Source organism: Sphaerodactylus townsendi, linkage group LG12, assembly GCF_021028975.2.
Source record: "Sphaerodactylus townsendi isolate TG3544 linkage group LG12, MPM_Stown_v2.3, whole genome shotgun sequence".
Lineage (NCBI taxonomy): Eukaryota > Metazoa > Chordata > Lepidosauria > Squamata > Sphaerodactylidae > Sphaerodactylus > Sphaerodactylus townsendi.
In genome coordinates, this window is record NC_059436.1 from 16,746,062 (window position 1) to 16,767,696 (window position 21,635).

General features: G+C 44.4%; 1 protein-coding gene across 1 annotated transcript; it reads right to left on the bottom strand.

The window, feature by feature from the left end:
- Positions 1 to 396: 396 nt before the first annotated feature.
- Positions 397 to 876, bottom strand: LOC125442015 (prefoldin subunit 5-like). Its single transcript, XM_048513106.1, has one exon. The coding sequence runs from the start codon at positions 874 to 876 to the stop codon at positions 397 to 399; it is 480 nt and encodes a 159-aa protein (XP_048369063.1).
- Between the last annotated feature and the right edge of the window lie 20,759 nt (positions 877 to 21,635).

Sequence of the window (21,635 nt, forward strand, 5' to 3'; positions counted from 1 at the left end):
CCATTTTCTCCAGGGGAACTGATCTCTGTGGTCTGGAGATAATTCTGGGAGAACCCCCTGGAGGTTAGTAACCCTCAGGTAAGCTCTGGCAGAAGCCAGATGAGACAATGGGGGAAAAAACATACTACAGCCACCTAGCATGGACCAGAACCCATGCTTTTTTCTATTGAAGTTCTTGCTCTATGGATCAAGCTCTGAGGAGAAGGAGTGCCATCTGTAGGGGTGTTTAGGAAGTGCTACAATGCTACAATGTTTGGCAGGACTTTTTAAGGGGTGCAGGATATAAACATTGGGAGGATTATTTAGGGAATTTATTATAAATTAGAAATTTTGGTTTGGATATATGCACAGACAGTGGATATAAATATTTAAATACGTAAACAAATATCAGAGATATCATAGCACTTTCAAAATTAGCTTGGGGTTTGCTAGGTCTTTGTAGCTGTTGCTGCTTTGTTGCTGCTGAATCTTCTCACTCATCATCTCCACCACAGCTTGCTTCATGGCATGTTTCTCCTGAAGTGCTGATTGGATTTTCTCCATCAGTTTTGTCAGGAAATCAATCTTGAAGCAGTATCTGGTGCCTTCCACAGACTTTTCTACATAGTAACCGGTCCCCATGTCTATTAGCACCTGGTCACTGTCAGAGAGCTTCCCAGGAACATACATAGAACTGCAGAATAGGACAAGCAGCTCTTTACTTTCATTGCTTTTATTCAGTACAGTCAAACAGTCCTTTGCTTCCATGTATTTTGTCTGCACCATCTTTAGTTGTGTGATGGAGGAAGAAAGGAACTCCACTGCCTGGTCTAGCTGGCTCTTCAGCACCTCCAGCTGTGGTAAGGACAGCTCCGAGATGCTGACTTGCTGAGCCATCTTGGTGGAGAGGGAAAACAGCGGGAATGGCTTTTTGATGCAACCGTCCTTAGAACTAATAACCCTCTGATGAACCATGAACCCGCCCTGCCCCTTCTCCCCAAAAGCTAGAGCTTTTAATTAAAGACGACAACTGACAATACTGAAGGAACAGCACTAAGAAGAAGACCAGCTGGAATTCAATTAGAGGCATGGATTTTCTGCAGAATCCTGGCTTCTCAATATTGAAGAGAGGTACTGTGAAAAAAGAATCGTTTGATGGGCGGGGGTATGTGCGTGACAGGTACCCATCAAAAAGAGCATGCAGGTAATTCTACTGAGAATCAAATCTATTCTTTCTTCAAACTGTCCCCAGATAGAGGAACTGTCCAAATATTGCCAAACACAGACAATTCTGTGTGCTGCTTTCAAGCAAGAAATTGATCTTTTACTTCTGCTCCAGAAAAACAAAAGTTGGGGTTTCGTTTATTGAGTTGTGTGAAAAACTAGGAAATGCACTTCACAGGAATTTGCTCTAACATAAACTAACATTCCAATTTAAGCTTTTAGTTGACGTGCCTTTCAACTATCCAAATTCGATGAGCTTGTATGGCGGCTGCCCTCTTGTGGCTTATCTGCTGCTTAACAATAATGGTGATTTAATTTTCTAGTAAAGTACTCCACTCCACCCTGAGCGAAGGGGCAAGTGGCATTCATTGCGTGTTGAAAAAGACCGGTGTGTATGTGTGTGTGTGTGTGTTCTTTATTTCTCCCGTTTATAGCAGAATTATTATATCATCTCATATTTCTTCTCTGCTCTTTTCTCGTTTTGTTTTGAGAGAAGTGCTTTAATGAGTCCTAGAGCTCTTCAAAAACTGGAATCATACTTCAGGGGATAATTCAGCCACATTTCAAAACCAGTTTGCAATTTGGTCCTATATGAAATGTCAGAAAGGGCTATGAAACTAAAAGTTCCCTCTCTGAAAATGTCAAACTGAAACTGTAGCAAGTAGGGATACTTTAAACTTGTAATAAAGCAAAAAAAGAGGGGGAAAGAGTCATTTTACTGGGGCTTCTTGAAGTGAAAAGAAAAAAATATTTTGGGGTGGAATTGATATATGCTATATCCATTAAATGTCAATTTTAAATCATAAATTGTCTTTCATAATTTGCCTCAAAAGAAAATTGATTTTTTCCCCTCCTCCAGACATTATATTGTTCTTCCTTGATGATAAATTCAGCTAAATAGCATCTTTTCTCCTTGCAGTGAACTTTACGTCCGGCAAATAATTCGCATGCCTGGGTTAACAGGAGCTTACTGCTCCCCACAAACTGGTGCCTTTTACACACCCATCTTTTCTTCACTTTTTTTTCATTATGAACGGGTTTTCCCGTCCTCAGCACTGACCCCATTTTCAATTTTGTTATTCACCACATTTTGCAAATACTCTCAAAATGTGACTTTTTTGCCATTCACAGGGGAAGAGAAGGAAATCCTAAAGCATAAAGAGTTGCACAGGGTATTATTATTTTTTTGGATTTATACCCCACCTGTCCCTCCTTTAAAGAGTCTGAAAGCAGCCTACAGACTCTTTCCTTTCCTCTTCCCCCAACAGATCCCTTGTGAGGCAGGTGAGGCTGAGAGAGTTATGAGAGAACTGTGACTAGCCCAACGTCACTCAGCAGGCTTCATGTGCAGGAGTGGGGACATAAATCAAGTAACCTTACTAGTGCTCCAAGTATGATGGAGAAATGGGAAAGAGACAAGCACAACAAGAAGATAATTTTCTGCTTGCCATTGACAGATCTCCATTTGTAGTGACAATCTTGATGTGAACACAACTGGAGAACAGCCTGACCTCCTTTGAACTTGTTTGATTACGTACAGGGAGATCTCCTTAAAGTTCCCATTGACATTCAATTCGAGCATCACACTGTGCTGAGCAGCTTTGTCCTTATAAAGTGACTTCTGGTGCTAAAAGACAAAATTGTGTTTTGACTAATAATGAACCACAGTTTGCAGCAGCTTTTATACAGTCTGCAAACAAAATAATCCCAGTTACCAGACCCCAAAGGCACATGAAAACTCAAGTAGTAAGTCTCAGAAACAATGTAACTTTAAAAAATGGAAGTGGCCCAATGTAACTTTAAAAAAATGGGAGGATGGTAGTTGTGAGAAATAAGAAAGTCTAATAACAGAACAGAGTGCAAAACTGACATAAGAACATAAGAACAAGCCAGCTGGATCAGACCAGTGTCCATCTAGTCCAGCTCTCTGCTACTTGAAGTGGCCCACCAGGTGCCTTTGGGATCTCACATGCAGGATGTGAAAACAATGACCAATCGGAACTTGCTTGGATGCACCCAAACATTTCCATAGTTTTCTCCATGATTGAAAATGGCGAGTAGGAGCTGAAGCAGAAAGTGACAGAATATAACCAGCTGTGATATCTGAAAATTATGCTAGGATCAACAAAAAGATCTGAGCAATGTCTCCCATTAATGGTTATCCTTAGTGATTTATAACATATACATTCTAGCCATCTAGAATATACATTTCTACTGTATTTCCCTGGCCTCTTCTACCCCCATATACCTGAGGCGCCTTGCCATAAGAAAAATAAACCCTTTGCCCAACAGTTCTTGTGATTGCATGAAGTGGACAAATGTCAAAGAGAAGAAGGGAAGTTGGTAAGTCGCCTAGATGGTGAGAATATGATCTCATTATAGTGGGGGAAAGCTATTAATCACAGCTGAATTATAGTGACTCCATTAGCTTTTCAAGGCAAGAGATGGACAGAAGTGGTTTTGCCATTGCCCGCCTCTGCATAGTAACTCTGGATTTTTTTCATGGTCTTCCAACCAGGTACTAATCAGGGTCAACCCTACTTAGCTTCCAAGATCTGCTGAGACCGGGCTAGTCTGGGCAGTCCAAGTCAAGGCATCATGATACTACATACACTTTAATGTCCTTCCAAAGCCAGCAAGTATAACATGAACCACAGGAATGGGGAACATTTTTCTATGTGGCGTGTGCTATTGAGAGTTACTGGAGAGAGGTTGCCATGCTTGCTGAGTCAGTGAAGATATCCTCAACCCCACAAAGCCGGACTCTCTGCCGCATGGATCAGCGAGTTGCACATCAGCTTACTGAGAACCTACCTACGGTTTTGATGTACCTAGCTCTGTTTTGCTGACAAGAAAAGATGAAAAAAAGACAAAAACAAAACCCAAACACCCTAAACTTTTGGGCCTCTGCAGACAAGTCTGGGATTTGCTCTGTCAGTCTGGGTCACGTATTCCTTTGAAAAACTATCACTTGGGGGAATGAAGCTGTCACTTTTTTTGCATTTTCAGATCTGCAAGCCGTGTATTTCACGCAGCTGCCAGCGCTTGCAAAGAATGAGAGAAAGGCTGAAGCCAGGATCAAAAGGGGAAATAAATCAATACACTTTGTAGGAAGGTAGGCAATCGCTTCCTATTCTTTGCCTATGACGTCAGGCACCCAGGGATCATCTATGCAGTCAGTGTCTGGGTCCCGCCTTTCCCAACACCTGCAAATTCTCTTGGCTGTTTGAATCCTAAAGGGATCTGGGCTCTTCCCAAATATGGATTGGAAAAAAAGGCTTGCTTCTAATGGAGGCTAGAAACAGCCCGATATTGAGGGAGAGGTAGGTAGGTTGATTATAATTTTGGATATACTACCAGCAGTGCAGAATCAAAGCAAAGTCTTTGCCCTGATGGGCTAATAATGTAAAGCAGGTCTGCATCATGGGTGACCCAACAATCCGAATGCACCCTGTTCTGCTCCCCAAGTAAAATATTCTAGGTGTCCTGTGCTTGGCCAGACCAGAGAGACTCAAGCAAAGGTGCAGCAGTTCAAAAAAAGAGGTTTATTGCATGGAAGAATTAAGACCCTAACTCCTCCCAGGGTCTGACTAAAATAAAGTATCAGTTAAGGAGCACATCTGGATTTAACATGAATATATGAAGATTCTGATTCAAACCACTGGTCTATCAAGGTCAAGATGTTTAATCTGCCTGTCAGCAGGTCCAGGGGTTTAGTTAGGGTTCTTTCAAATCACCACATGTAACTGGTGATGCTGGATATGAATTTAGGTCCTTCTGTACCCCACACGGCAGCTTTACCACTGACTGAGCTACTGCTTCTGTTCCAATCCTGAAATGCCAGGTTGTAGCCCTGAGTCACAACCTCTGCAACACCTTATGGAAATCCAGGCAGTGGAAACTAATTTTCATGATGCAAAAGGGTAAGAAGAAGAGTTTGGACTTACACCCTGCTTTTCTCTCTTGTAAGTGGCTCAAAGTGGCTTACAAATGTGCTTGCTTCCTCTCCCCGCAACGGACACCTTGTGAGGTAGGTGGGACTGGGAGAGTTCTGAGAGAACTGTGACTGACCCAAGGTAACCCAGTAGGCTTCATGTGTAGGAGCAAGACACACCAGATAAGAGTCGGAAGAGTGGGGAATCAGACTGGGTTCTGTGGAGTCAGCCATTCTTGTGGAGTGGAGAATCAACTCTGGTTCTCCAGACTAGAGTCTACTGCCCTTGTGGAGGAGTGGGGAATCAAACTTGGTTCTGCGGATTAGAGTCTGCCATTCTTAATCAGATTCTCCAGACTGGAGTCTGCGACTCCTGACATGGTGAAAATATCCCTCAACAGAAGGGGGGGGGAGAGATGTTCCAAGGTCTAGGAGGGTTCCAGAGTTGTGATGCAAATGAAACTGACAGGCTGAAGCGAAAGAAGCATTAAGCAAAACGGTGACCCCCGTTCCTCCATCCATCCATCCCGCCCAATACAGACCCTCAGATAGGCCAAGCATGTCAAATGCTCTATAAATCAGGAAGAGAAGGATGAGTCCAGGGCAACAGCAGTACGGCAGCAAGCGCTGCAGTGATAAATCAGAATCTAATTCAGTCTTGCAAGATGCCTCGTTTGATTAATTTATGTTGCTGCTTTTGACTCTGTCAGCATTCTCCCTCCCTCTCTCTCTCTCTCTCATCGTCCCGCTTTTTCGGCACATTGATTCCTCAACCAGGATGGTTTAAAAATGTCTGGTGGTGGTGGTGGGGAGGATGATAGTCTCTGTAATTTGCATGAGAAACAGGTGAAAGGCCAGAGCCCCATAGATATGGAGAGAAGGGTGGAAATGAGAATTGGGGCGGGGGGGGGGGGGGGAAACATTCAAGTTGCTGCAAACCAGAGAAATAAATAGATAAATGCGTCATCAAGGAGGGGGAGGGGGAGGGGGAGGAAGGGGCATAATGAGGCAAACTGTAGCCCTGGGCAAAACCTGAGTTGGATGCCCCCCCCCCATGGGCGGCCACTCCACCATGACCAAAAATTTTTTTGCACCAGGACATTGGTGTGTTCAAGGGGTGCATTTTAAGGCATATCAACACCAAAATTTCAGTGTATCATCTGGAGACTGTCATGATGGCACTCCCCAAGTTTGGTACAGTTTGGATCATGAGGTCCAAAGTTATGGACCCTCAAAGGGGGTGCCCCGTCCCCCATTCTTTGCTAAGGAGATGGAGGCTACCCTTTTGAGGGTCCATAACTTTGGACCTCGTGATCCAAACTGCACCAAACTTGGGGAGTGCCATCATGACAGTCTCCAGATGACACCCTGAAATTTTGGTGCTGATACGTCCAAGAATGCCCTCCCTGCAGGAACATCCCGAAATTTGCCCAAGAATCTTTGTTCTGCATTGAGTTTTCTGCATTGCTGTCAATGGGGGTTGCAGGCGGGGGGGGGGCACATTTCTGAGGGCACAGTCTCAAAACTTTCATGGTCTCATCAGGAGACTTCCCTAATGATACCCCCAGGTTTGGTGCAGTTTGGTTCAGGGGGGCCAAAGTTATGGACCCTCAAAACTGTAGCCCCCATCTCCTATTAGCTCCCATTGGAAACAATGGAGGATAGGGGCACCCCCTTTGGGAGTCCATAACTTTTGACTCCCTGAACCAAACCTCACCAAACTTGGGGAGTAGCATAAGGACAGTCTCCTGATGATACTCTGAAATTATGGTGCTACTAGCCTAAAAGCTGCACCACCTACAGGCAAAAATGGAAATCCACTAAAATACCCCAAAACGAACCCAGCATTTTGATGCCCCCCATAAGGTGATGCCCTGGGCAGCTGCCCACCTTGCCCAATGGGCATTATGGGGAGTAATAATAGTTTGGATTTACAGCCCACCTTTCTCTCTTGTAAGGAGACTCAAGGTGGCTGACAAGCTCCTTTCCCTCCCTCTCCCCACAACAGACACCTTGTGAGGTAGGTGGGGCTGAGAGAGTTCTGAGAGAACTGTGACTAGCCCAAGGTCACCCAGCAGGGATGTAGGAGTGGGGAAACACATCTGGTTCACCAGATAAGCCTCTGCCACTCAGGTGAAGGAGTGGGGAGTCAAACCTGGTTCATGTAGAGTTGCCAGCCCAGGCTTGAAAATTCCTGGAGATTTGAAGGGGAGACCTCAGTGGGGTTCAATGTCATAGAGTCCACTACTCTCCAGAGTATCCATTTTCTCCAGGGAAATGGGTTTCTCTAGCTTCAATTCCCCAGGGCCCACCTGGAGGCAGGCATTCCTATTTGCATGTGTGATGAGTGTGCCTAGAACAGAGATGAGAGAATATTTCAGATGCTATTTCTTTTCACATTTAATTTCAGCATTTTGCCAAGTGGGATCATTTATGCATATGTGGACTCTATTGCATTGAACATACACTCCCTTTGGGCTGATTCTCAGTTATGAACGCATTTGTCCCACCTTCAGATCAGATAATCCCTGCTCTTTCCAAATGCTCTAAAGGTGTGACTTTTCCTCTTTCTTGCAGGGAAAGCAACAGATATCTGCATGCATTTAATGTCCTTTGGGTTTTCTTGCTCCTCCCCACTTTCACCTGCCCACACTCCTCCCACTCTTCAGGCTACCATTTCAGAAGGATCAGAAGAGCATTTGTATTTTATTTAGTGTGAAGGCCTGTGGCTGGAGAAATTGACATGTTCTAGCAAATTAATGCTAGAGAAAAGACAGTAGGGAAAAAAGGTGGTAGGCAACGTCCTTAAGAGAGCCAGTGTGGTGTAGTGGTTTTCCAGGCTGTGTGGCCCTGTCAAATGGTGGTTGCATGGAAAGAGCAACTGATTGGTAGGTGGGCAAAATGGCAGATCAGCTCAGCTATAAACACATCACAATTGTAGAATCCCTGCATAAACAAACAAAAACTGTGGGGAAAAACCCACTGTGAAACAAACAGCTGCAGGCTAAGTAGTGCATGCGTAAATGGCCTGTAACAGGCATCTTTCAAATCAAAACTGCAGGGATGAGAAATTCAGAACTGTCCTTCACATAGAACTACAACTGTAAAATGAAATTTCAAAGTGGGGAAGCTCCTTAGGTGAAATATCCAGGGAATGTGGAGTGGAGAAAATGAGTTCTTGACATAGCTAGTTAAGTTTTGCAGGGGGGATATATTTGAGGCTTAAAGAAAACATGAATACAGATCTCAGCAGTGCTGAAAGGATGTCATCTGTCTCTCGTCAGCATCACTGACTGAACGCCCTTTGCAAAGACCAACATTGGGGACAAAAACCCTCAAGGATTATATCTACACTTTATAGTCTCTGTCCTTTTATTTCAGATCCTGGTGCCAGTTCACGTAAGCATGTAGCATCCCATGATTTCTCTGCGCCTGATTATTTCATGAATTGGGGTGGGGGGAAAGGATGGTACTTGAGTTCATATGAGGTTGTATGCACTTGTATATGTCATGTTATTGGTATGATGGCATGTGTACACATGCATGTAGCATCCTGTGATTTCTGTGCACCGGATTATTTCATGAGCTGGGAAAAAAACATAGTAGAGTTCATATGAGGTCAAATGCACTTTTATATGTGATGCGATTGGTGTCATGACCTCTCCACACATACATCTAGAACCACAATCCTCAAGTGAGGAACAGACACACGAGAGCTAACCTTCTATGATGGTTCTGTCCCACAGAAACCATCAGGTGTCTTTCAAATACTATGGAGGTACCAAACTGGTGGAGGATCTTATCAAAATCCAGTGCATCCACCTGGGGTATCTGGAACCTTCCTTGTTCAAATGATACACCTGCCAGTGACCTTGGACAAATTGCTTTGCTCACTATTCTTTTATGGCTCAGACAATCCAGCTGGAAAATTGAGTGCCTATTAAAATATTTTTTAAAAAAACAAGAAAGGGCCTCATTGAAAACCAGATGCTGCATCTGAGCCCAGGTTTCCTGGGGAAAGAAATTACTGAGCTAAATTAACATGGTAGGGTGAAAAAAACCCCTATCCCATGTTAACCTTCCCTGCTGAATCACCCAATAACTGGAACCTAATCAAAAAAGTGAAGAGATGAATATATTAACAAAAAGCCAGCTTTGCTAAATTGTGTTCTTCATTTAGCTGTCTCAGACCAATTCCCCCCTTCCCAGACAAAATCCTCCAACGTAAATCAAAGAGGTATGCTGAACATTAAAATCACTTACGTAACACTCATTTATTTAGGAAGGGGGGAAGTATATGAGATTGATATTTGGACCATCTGGCCCAATTTGAGATTGCCTCTATGTATTCGCCTTTTGCGGGTTCCACTAAATTGATAAGTGTTTGCGGGAAGTGCCTTCAAATGTTTCATTCAGTTCTGTGCTTTCAGGAGCCGTTTTGGACTTGGTTTATGGGGCATCTTCCAAAAGAGAGCTTTAAATAAATCGCCAGGGCAGAGTTTAAGAAACTAGAAAGGCACTGATGCATACATGAGGTCATGACTCCTGTCAAATAGTCTCTAAAAGGCTTGGAAATGAAATGAGAGTTTTCAGGATCCAGGAGTCACAAGGAAGGATGAATTTATTATTATTTTTCCTCCCTTGACAGGCAAATGAGACTAGAAGAGTTGCTCAGCTTTTGGGAAAACAACTAGACTAGATCTGGAAACATCTAGACTAAATCTGGATTGTAAAACATGAGAGAATTAGGCTTGTCTAAATTTTCTACCCCACCCCTCAAATCATGTCTCATACACACTCATGCTTGAATGGCAGAGGACAATAGGACTCGCAATAATGATTTAAATTATGGGCATAAAAATTTCAACTGGATATTAGGAACTTTTTTAACGTTGAGGGCACTTTTGCAGATGCAGGATAATCCACTTTCAATGCATTTTAACAATTGTTTGCAAGTTGACTTTGCTATTTCGCACAGTAAAATGCAGCTGCAAAGTGCATTGAAAGTGGATTGAACGTGCATTATTATGCATAAGAGCTGTACAACTGTGGAATCAGATGCCAAGGGAGGTGGTGAGCTCCCCCTCACTGGAAGTGGCTGACAAACACTTGTCTGGGATGCTCTAGGCTGATCTTGCACTGAGCAAAGGGTCAGATTGTATGGCCCCTTCCAACTCTATGATTCTAGGATTTCTATGATTCTGTGACTGAATAGATATTGCTAGTCTTTAAGATATCACGGGACATTGCTGACATTGCTTTGTTTTGCTACATTAGAGAAACATGTTTTTTTCTACTGGTAGGAATAAGGTTACAAACCTTGGGTTTGTAAATTCTTGGAGATTTGGGAGTGGAGACTGGGAAGGCAGAGGTTTGAGGAGGAAGGGGTCTAAGCATGATGCAATGAAAAAAATCACCAGGCCATGGCCACATAGTCTAGAAAACTCATGACAGCCAGTCAGTTTGATAGTTTATTGATTTATTCATGGCATTTGGCAGGTTGTTTCTCTGTATTTCTCACTCACCATACAGAACGGCACAATTGGCTTTGTGCTCTTGTGAGTTCTCACACATCCCAGTTGTGTCCTACTGTCCTCCCCATTCTTGCTGCAATTGCTCTGCTCAGCAGGCAATTATTTCAATAGGCAATTAGAAAACTCACACATAATTCAAAAACAGTTGTCAATAAATGCTGTGTTTCAATACACTCGTATACTTCAGCATTCGTCTAAGTAGTCTTTAATGATGCTAATGTCTGCCAATCGGTTTGAACCAGCACCTTCTTTGCACATGTGCAGTTCTAGGGAAAGCCAATAAAAACTGGTTTGGCAGGCTTCACGATTGTGTCACATGAACTTAATGAAGCAGTGATTGGTCGCATCTGATTTCCTCCTAACATGGTAAACTGGACCACTGAACTGATCATGGTGAAATTTGCAGCATCTCTTAGTGTGAAGTATTTCACAATGCAACTGCAGTCATTTCTGACAATGTTTGTAGGGGTTTCATTCCTGGGAGAACCACAAATAGCAAAATCCACAAATCCTGGGAGACAGTGGTTATCTGCTTTGTAGTAACAAAACAACTCCATTTCTCACAAAATGTAACAACTTAACAATCAGAGTGTTGGCACAGTGGGAATAAATGTAGGCTGGAGAGCTCAATGTATGATCAAACCACAAATGACATGTCACAAGGATCTATTGTACACTGGAAAAAGGAAGGCCAGGTTGGAACTGATGTGCCCACCTAGGGAATGTCTTAATAAAAACACGTTGCCCTGTGGACCTACACTGACATGGTTGGATGCCAACCAAAACATGCAGCTGATATGCACATGGGAATCAATACGCTGAGAATAGCACAGCATATAAAGCAGATTAAACTGAGATTATTGATTATACAGTTAGACAAAAACAGCCTAGTGCTGTCAATCAGGATAATCTGGCAGTTCTCCTGGGTCTGCTGCGTAAAATCCCCAGATGATAGCTCTCTCTGCACTTCAGCAGATCAGTGGGCCAACGCCGCAAACCATTAAACCAGAATTATCTGGTCACCCATTAAAGGACTTTTCTTAGGGATTATGATGAAGGGCATTTCACAATGGCGAGGAGGATTCCAAGAAAATCTTTGCTGCCATCGGTACCTGAACTTAAGAGGGCAAATAACAAGCTTCTAGTTGCATCCTCAGCAATGACCAAGGACGATAGGAAAGCTTTTCCAAGGCCCAGTCAGAAGCACTTCTGCACAGACATAAAAGGTGGTTTCCCATGTTGCACTTCAACACACAAAAGCTCACAGGCGTAAATGGAGACATGCATTCGGTAATAACCATAATAATAAACTATAATACTCTCTCTGTAAAAGCCAAGATTTTATTGCACTAAAGTGTGGCCCAGGAACACAACCAGGGAAGAGCTCTGCAGGCAGCAGCAGGCTTAATCTACCTGGCACTGAAGTATTCCTAGCATATTTCAGGGGGATGTTTTCTTTTCTTTTCTTTTCTTTTCAATGACTTTCCATGGCCTGGGGCCTCTTCACAATTAAGGTCCTCCCTCTATGCACAGCCCGCCCACCATAATGCTTGGCATGCTACTAATATCATTCCAATCTGAACATAAATCCCATGCTATGAACAATTATGTAATCCGAGAACATTTCTGCCATCTCACACCGCCACCAATAGCTTGTACCTACGAGTTCTTGCTTTTAAGCCCCCAATGGAAATAAAGACAAGGCTAATAAACTGTTCCTCCTAACCACAGAATTATGTATGTCCACTGCCAAGGACATAGCAGAATGAGGGAATCCAGAGGATTTACTTTTTTAATTCAAGCACAGCCGGGTTTCAGACAAAACTTCATTTTAAATCAAAATTATGCTTACTTTTGCTCACAGGAGCTCATGAACTGGATCTCTTGCCTGTGTAAATCAGCTCCAGACTGCTTTTGGAAGAGAAGGAGAAGTTTGGATTTATACCCTGCCTTTCTCTTCTATCAGGAGACCAAGATAGCCTTTTCGTTTCCTCTCCCCACAACAGATATCTGGTGCAGTAAGTAGAGTGAGAGAGTTCTGAGAGAACTGTGGCTAGACCAAGGTTACCCAGCAGGTATCATGTGTAGGAGGAGGACTACAAATCCAGTTCACCAGATAAGAGTCCACTGCTCATGTGGAGGTGTGGAAAATCAAACTCGGTTCTCCAGATTAGAGTCGACCAGTCTTAACCACTACACCACACTGGCTCAGCCAGTATACTGCCTGAGAACTCAGCTGTTTGAGCCTCAGTGCCAAATAGCACATAAAGTTGGTGCTGTGCCTTGAGGGAGGGACGTTCAACCCTTTACGCCTATATTACAGGGGCTCTAGTGCCACCTACATCTTTTCCTGTAGGCAGGACTTACAGATGCTCCAGCTCAGAGGTCCTTAACCTTTTTGAGCCTGTGGGCACTTTTGGAATTCTGACATGATATAGTGGACGCAACAACAAAATGGCTGCCACAAAATCGCTGCTACAAGCCACAAAATGACTGCCACAGCTTAACTTCAGTAACCACTGCAGATTTTTGTGCTTTGGTGGCACTTGCGGCTACTGTTGTATAAAGGGAAGGGGGGGAGTGCTGTATTAAGGGAAGGGGGGAGAGTGCTTTGTGCTTTGGTGGCACTTGTGGCTAGTGCTGTATTTTTGTGCTTTGGTGGCACTTGTGGCTAGTACTGTATTAAGGGAAGCGGGGGAGAGAAAGACAGCCAATCAATTCTCCAAAAGTCAATCAGAAGTCTTGCTGGCAAAAGCACTACCTAGCCCCACCAATGTCCTAAAAACACTAGTGAAGGTGCTGGCAGCCACCGCAGTCTTCATGGACACCCTGTTGGGGAACCCTGCTTTAGCTTATGTCAAATAGTCTTGTAAGTGAAAAAGCTGGCCAGTTTGAGCAACCCTTAGCCAAGTGACTCTTGCAGTGCTAAGTGAGTTGCTGAGACTGGTTCTCACACCAGTTTTATACTCTACCATCGCATGGCATCAATGTCTGCTCATTCTTCTCTGCTCCCATGTTTCATTTGAAGAACGGTTTAGATATGTTTGGATTTATATCCTGCCTTTCTTTCCTGTAAAGAGTTTCAAGGAGGCTGACAAACTCTTTTTCCATTCCTCCCCCCACAACAGACACCTTGTGAGGTAGGTCAGGCTGACTAGTTCTGTGACTAGTCCAAGGTCACCCAGCAGGTTTCATGTGGAAGAGTGGGGAAACAAATCCAATTCCACAAGTAGGAGTTTGCCGCTTGTGTGGCAGAGGCCCATTCTGCACAGGCCAAAAACAGCCCCCCAGGCATGGTAAAAACACAGTTCCTGGGGTGCTGTTCACATGACTGCTGCCTCCAAAATGAGGCAGCACCGTGCTTTCCCCCCACAATTGGTAGGAAATGCAGTTTTCGAAAACAGCATTGTGCAACCAGTGAAGAGCAAAGGCACTGGGTCAAGGGTGGCGCTTTAGGCACATCCATTTTTCCCCACACTTTCCTTCTTCTCCCTCTGCAGGAATAAAGGGGCATGCCTCCTGCCCTTTGATCCCTGAGGCGTTGCCATGGTCCCGGAGGTGGGGGGTCCCCTCATCCCTGCAAAGCTGTGCAGGGAACAGGAGGTAAATTTCACAATGAAATGGAGGTGCCTCCATGTGCTCCAGGGCTTCACCAGTATCATTTACACCAGTGGGGCTCTGCTTCACTGGACCGTGCGGAACGGGCCAGAGTGGGGAATCAAACCTGTTTCTCCAGATGAGAGTCCACCTGCTCTTAACCACTACATCATTTTATCATGACCCTTCCAGTTGTCATCCTTACACTATTAATTCCCTCCAGATTCCCAATGTTTCTTTCTTTTGTGAGCTGTGCTTAATAAGCACACGCGGACCTTGCATTTCCCTTTACATGAGGGATTCAGGCCACTGAACAGGGCCAATACAAATGCTGAGGCATACATGCAGTGCTGCTCTATCTATTCTATTACACACTATTCCTCTCCAGTTCTTATTTACCAGGGTGGAGGGGAATTATAGACTGGGTAGACATCGCTCACTGATGTTCCGGCTCATCCCAAATCCTCTTGCAAGTGAAAAGGCCAGACCAGTCTGAGCTGTCTAAATTCTGGGGTATTAATGAATAGTAATTTGCACAACACAAAGGCGTGTAAGTGTCTATCTATCAATCAACGGATTAGCGTATAAGTATCTTAAGAAATGACACACACACGCAAAAAGACACCCACAATCAGAGTTCATTCTCCAATTACATTAGGATAATCACAATCCAGACACATTCGTGTTTGTAGAAGATTATTTGATTCCTTCTGCATTAAAAAGGTCTTTCTTTACCGACAAGCACTGCCATAATAGCAGTCCTGGAATAGAAAGAAAAAAACTGCCTGAATTAATATAGCTCTGCTGACTTCATTCCACAATGTTGCCGAGCCCCCATGGGTCTCAGCCAATAGCAGGTGGGGGAATAAAGCCCTCTGTAATGGGGTTCACTATAGGAGAACTGAAATGTTCTTACCAAGAGGAGGAAAATGAAAGAAATTAGTGGCTCATTGTGCATGGGGCGAACAATCTGGAGGAGGGAACTCAGAAACGAAATGAGAGAAACCAGCATTTTCATTTCCACTCTCCTGGAGGCATTTGAAAAGAGGCAGTTTCCAGAAGCCTGGCAAGGCAGCCCACGTGGAAATGTGGTTTTAACATCCATGACCACCTGTGGGCTTCCTATTGGAGAAGTTGATGATATTGCCCCACAGGCAAAAACACTCTGTGGAGCTGTAATGTGCATGCATGCTGCACACAGCCCAGCCCTATCTGCACACAGATCTGAACATACACTAATAGGAAGGTTGCCACCATCTATGACCTTGGCTGGTTTCTGCCACATTGTGTCCTTTTGAGTTTTTCTTTGAATGTTGACCTGAAAATGCTCCCCATTTTCCTGACTGCTAACTTGACTCACACGCCAAAACTGTGATGATCTTGGGAGGTCACAGTCCCAAGATCAACGCACCTGAGGGGAAAATCTACCTGCACTGGTCCTCGTCTGCCTCTAATTTAGTCAATTTAGATGCTGACTTCCCATTTCATGAATGGAACATGATCTAAAACAGTAAGAATTGAAACAGTAAAAGCTGACACGGCAAGGTATTGGCCATTTATATCTGTTCTGCATACCCCAAGGCAGTTGGCTCCGCAGTGGGGTCTTCTCATGTTTCTCCGTTTACATGCAAGGAGACCCACTGACTGCTCTGAGCTGCCATTTTGCCTGCCCCTGCCTTTGGGTCACTCCCAGGTTGGCTGGTTGAATGTCGGGAGCCTTGAATCCCAGGTTGGATGACTGGCATGTCACCCTAAAATGTCATGGTGTGTCACCTTTGACACGCAAGTCATAGATTCGCCATCACTGTGTCAGGTTCTATGACTGAAGTCAATAAAGGATTCTGGATTTTTGATCAGAAGTCATTATTGATAGCAACAGCACGTACCTGGCTTTGTGAAAGCCAGTTCTGACCACGTTTGCAATTGCCCCTGTCTTTATCCCCACGCAGCAACCATAGTTCCCCCCTCCCTTTTCGCATGGAATGTGAGAAAGACACAGCAGAAAGAAAGAACGGTTGGGGAGGCGAGCATCCCCAAGGCCAGAGCAGCGATAGACCAACCACCTGCCACTCCCCCCTCGGAGTTGGCGCCAGGGTCATTCCTAGTTATCTATAGTTGCAAGCATCAAAAGAAATGAAAGGAAGAGAAAGGTCCATTAACATAGGAGAGGGGAGCCCCTTCTCCAGAGTAGATGAATGCCCTCACCTGAGGACATTCCTTTGATGGAAGGAGAAAGCACATCCTGACACACTGCTGTGGAGAATGTGAGTGCCTTGGAGGACAGCACGTTGAGTATGGCTCAGATTTCCCAAGTGCTCCAAACTTGGGGGTGCTGCAAATTTTAATGCAAACAATTTTAATGGTCAATATTCTCATGTTCAAGGTGCTGAACTCATCACCTAGTCCCTGCTGAGCAGCTGGGAAGGCCAGCTAAATCGATTAGCTTCAGGTTTTCCCACAACAGTGCATCTGTAAAGATGCTGCTGATTTCAAATGACTGGCAATTGTTAGCTTCACAAAAAGGCTACTCTGAACAACAATGAAGGTGAGGATTTTTACTGAAACAGCATTTATGGCTGAATGATCTGTGAGTGATCTAATTGTCTATCGAAGTAATTGTCTGCTAAGTGGAGTAGTAATGCTGTAAGGGAGGAGATAGAAGAAGTCAATCTGTGTAACAGTGAGCACAGGCAAAAAAAAACAGAGGCACCAGACTGCCTGATTAGGAAGAAATACAGGAAAATAACCTTTCAAACATTCATGAACAGATTGATAAACTACTGAACTGATTACATCCAATGGGGGATCTTCCAAAAACCTCCTATCATGCCAGCATGGAAAAGGCATGAGAGGGAGAGGGGCAGTGGAGTGGCAGGAACTGTTGTGTGATGACAGGAAAAGGTTGGGAGGAGTGAGGAAACTAGAAGAAAGCTGAAAACACAGCAATCTCCTTTGTTTTCCCTGCAAAAGGAGAGAAAAAGACACACTCTAACAGATTTCGGAAACCGCAGGGATTCTCTGATCTGAGAGCGAGGTGAGTGCTAGAGGAGAAAATGTGCATGTAAGCAAGTATCAGTTATGAAGAGAATATACCCTCAAAGTGAAGGAGACAGATGTGCATAAATGACCATAGTCTGCCTAGTAAACATTGTGATGTGACATCCATGGGTCTGTAATGATCTTGTGCTTGCACAGGGGACTGACTACCTTTATCCTTTTCCCTTTATCTGTAAAACACTTGGTGCAGGCATTTTTGTTGGCAGAAGATAATAGTTTACATGAATCCACTCCCAGGAGCTCCAATTCTGTTTCTTCCAGCCTTGGCCTGTTCTGAACTCCAAAACACCAGAGGAATGAGATCTTCTGGTTCCACCTTTCACCAGCAACCCATATTTTTCCCCTTTGCTGATTCATTCCCTTATCATTTCTGGCTTGCCGGTGCTCCTATCCAACTGAGATGCTGGAAGCCACAGTTCCCTACGTCCCACATTGCAATGTCATTTGCACACCTAAAATGTTGTAAGCATGAGCCTCATGTGACTCTTCTAGCAAATTCTCCCAACTCGAATTTAGTCCTAAGACATTGTATATACTGTTTGTGGAACCACCTTCCATTAATAAAGGCCCTATGTGGGTTAGGAAGGAATGTGTGAAACATGTTGAATTAAAAATTAAAAATTGTATATCATCAACAATGTATATTTATTTGTTTGTTTAAATCCTATATTTAAGTATGCCCAAGTTGTGACAACTTCCACGGGTTGGATCTCTTTGAAGGACAAATACTCTTTGAAGGACAATTCCAAGGCTGGGTCTCTTTGAAGGACAATACATTGGCAGCTTTTAGCAGGTAGGCAAAACATGGCTGGAAGAAAAGAGGTAATAGGGCAACAGATCTGCCATCCCATGAGAGGGAGACAAATCTTGCAACCCAGGGAGCTTCAACCTACAGCTTAAAACACCGTAAAACTGGGGAAAATATCAGACAAGAAACACGGTAATGGCCAGATTAGCAACAAGAGATGAAGAGGAGGGAAAGTCTTGAAGTGTACCACGTTAAAGCCCTCGTCAACAGGTTTTGCCTGGTGCCTAAAAGAAACTTGAAAAAGGTAGATCTTTTTGGAAGCTATCATTGCTGTTGTGTCAATTTGCTACCAAGCCCAAAAATACAGAGGCAGGCATGTCTGACGCCTGCCAGACCTCAATAATACCTGCTGAAATGTCTTCTGCTTCAGAGTAGGCTGCTGACCACCTAGTCCCAGATGTCAAGACACAGTACGGAGAAAGCAATATCATGTGGTGTTAATCCTCCGAAAGGCTGAATCCTGCAGGAGTTCCCCATTATGCATTTGTTCACTGGGTTGTTTCTGTCAAGAACTGTGACTCTAAAAGGATTCTCCACATCGTCGCATGTTGCTCAGTCTTGACATTGTCAGTGCAGATTTTTTGGGACACTTGAGATTTGGGTTTTAGCTTTTTTTAATGGAATCCCGTCTGTTCTTCATTCTTACTGCAGGAAAACTTTTTGAAGAGTCCTTTGTACTATCAAAAGCACCGCAACCTTGCTGGAGAATCTTATCTGTTGGATACAGGAGTAAAGATGAACAAAACATAAATTCAGTTGGAGAGGAGCCAAAATCAAAGCAGGAGGATGGGATGAGTCCAAATGGCGTGCAATTTTAGACCCAGCGTGATGTAGTGGTTAAGAGCAGGCGGACTATAATCTGGAGAACCAGGTTTGATTCTCCACTCCTGCACCCGAGTAGCAGTCTTTTATCTGGTGGACTGGATTTGTTTCCCTGCTCCTCCACATGAAGCCTGCTGGGTGACATTGGGATAGTCACAGTTCTCTCTGAACTCTCTCAGCCCCATCGACCTCAAAGGTGTCTGTTGTGGGGAGAGGAAGGAAAGGAGTTTGTAAGCCATTTTGAGTCTTTTTACTAGGAGAGAAAGGCAGGGTATAAATCCAAAGTCGTCATCTTCTATATGTCCCATATGTCCCACGTCGGTCTCTGCGTTCGGCAGAGGCCAATTTACTGGAGGTCCCCGCCCCCTCTATGATGCGGCTTTGTAGCCTCCCACTAGAGACCAGGAGCTTTTTACTGGCCCTGGCCCCTGCCTGGTGGAATGCTCTCCCGCCAGCTGTCTGGGCCCTGCAGGACCTCAGTGAATTCCGCCGGGCCTGTAAGACCGAGTTATTCCACCGGGCTTATGGGGAGGCCGGCTGCTGATAGGTGCCCATTAACAACTGAGATCCGCTGTTCCCCCCTCAGAGTCAGAGGAGTGAAAGGTTGAACGCCATCTGTTTTAAATGTTTATAAGCTTGGAGCGCTGCATTTTAACTTGTATAAATTTTAGTATTTTATCTTATTTATCCACTTGTATGAATTATGTTGTAAACCGCCCTGAGCCCTCCGGGGGAGGGCGGTATAAAAGTGAAACAAATAAATAAAATAAATAAATAAATAAATAAATATATTCTTTCTTCCTCACTTGAACTTCTCATAAACAATTAGAATGGCACAAAGAGGAAGTCCATCAAGTGCTTCTTCACCTTTAACATTCTCCTGCGACATGGCGGAAAAGCTCGGCATAGTCTCGGCCATCTGCACAACACTGTCTCCACCTCCCTCTTCTCCCTGTCCTCCTGAACACTCTTGTCTCTTCCCAGCAAATGGAATGAGATTTAATATCACCCCAATTTTCTCTGCAAATATCCCTCTTTTTTTGCTGCACAGGGACAAGCAGCAGCTCCCTATCAGTGCGTCTGAGCTGACAGTGAGCTTGCTGGGCTTGTTGGGCCAATGAAAAGCAGTCCTGGCTCCCCCGAGGGGCTTTTACTGAAAAGGATTAGTGAGGTTCTCCTAGGCAGACATGGCAAAGATGGTACGTTTATCTCAATACGCTGGGGAGACATCAGAGCTCAGGCTTGGCACGGATTATTGTCACTCTTTCCGTTGCACAGGCTCACTTCTGGTTGTCATTTTTAAATTGTTGGATTGGAAATTAATGACCCTTCCTTTTTGGAGCAATTTAAGGGATTATCAGCAAACTAGTAAAGGCATCTTAAAAGGCTGTTGAAAATGGCTGCCCAACTGATGAGCCACTTTACAGGGAGAATGTTTATGACATGTTATCCAGCCCACTACCCAGACTCCTTATGGCACAATGCACTCAGGTAGCAGGCTAAAAATCAGCAGGAAATCAGGAAGCCAGTTTAGAGTGAGAGCAGGAATCCTTACCTTCATTCTGCATGTGAGTTGGAGAGGTGGGAGTTAGTATAGCACACTAAAAAACAGCAACCAAAAAAACTTTCGCTCCTATTTGTCCATCAAAAGCATCCACCTGATTTCAATTCAGCCTCACCCAACCACACAAGTGTTACTGCAAGAATTGCTGAAATTACATGTGCAAAAAAGTTTGAATGCTCTGGTGTCTAAGACATTAGAGAAAGTACTTTTTCAGATTGTCACAAAACACCCTGGCACCAGCTCCACGGTGAAGAAAGGGAGCAGTGAAATAACATTCATGCTTCCTTTTGCTTTCAGAAACAAACTTCCTAGTCCTCATGGCTGTGAACAAACCCTGGCAAAATCAAATGAAGAGGCAACTCAGATCTGTACCTGCCCAGGGACAGAGCTACAGTGTGTGCTATAAATCAATTATCTGAATAGTTTTCGTGCTGCAAATAGGCTATATTGGTGAAACTTACTCCAGCCAAAGAATCTAGCTATTCTAGGCACAGAGGGATGGGGCTATACTGATCCCAGATTTGTTTTGTTGTTAGTTATGATTTGAATGGGGCATAAACATCCTCCGGTGATTGGGATTATTCTTGTATAACAAGAAACAACGTATGTTCTACCACACAATCCAGATCCTAGGATCAGCCCTCAAAAAGACACCGTTATGCAAAAATAATTCACCACAGTCTTGATCCCTGCACATTGGGCCTTTCCCCACTTTTCCCTTGGCTGCCGTTGCTGCGCACAATTCCTGGCACACGGCATCCCTGGGGCGCGCCCGGGCATCCCCACATCAAAAGGTGCCCTTTGCAAGAGCGCTAGGGATGCCTCGTGCTGAGGGCGCACGACAGCGGCAGCGTCGGGGCGGCTGCACAGTCGCCGCCCCTCTCGTGGGGAGTGCCGGGGGACCCCGCGCTACTCTCCTCAAGTAGCGTGGGGCTTAAGGTAAGTGGGGAAAGGACCACTGTCAGCAACCTGGGTTTGTTCTGAAAACCTTGCAACTGTGTGCCTCGTTCGTAGAGACGCAGTGCCTGCAATGAGCCAACTGTCCCTTGCAGTAGAGAGCTTTCCATTTCTCACTGCTTAGCATTGGTCACACTCTTTGTCCCAGGTGGCCTCCCG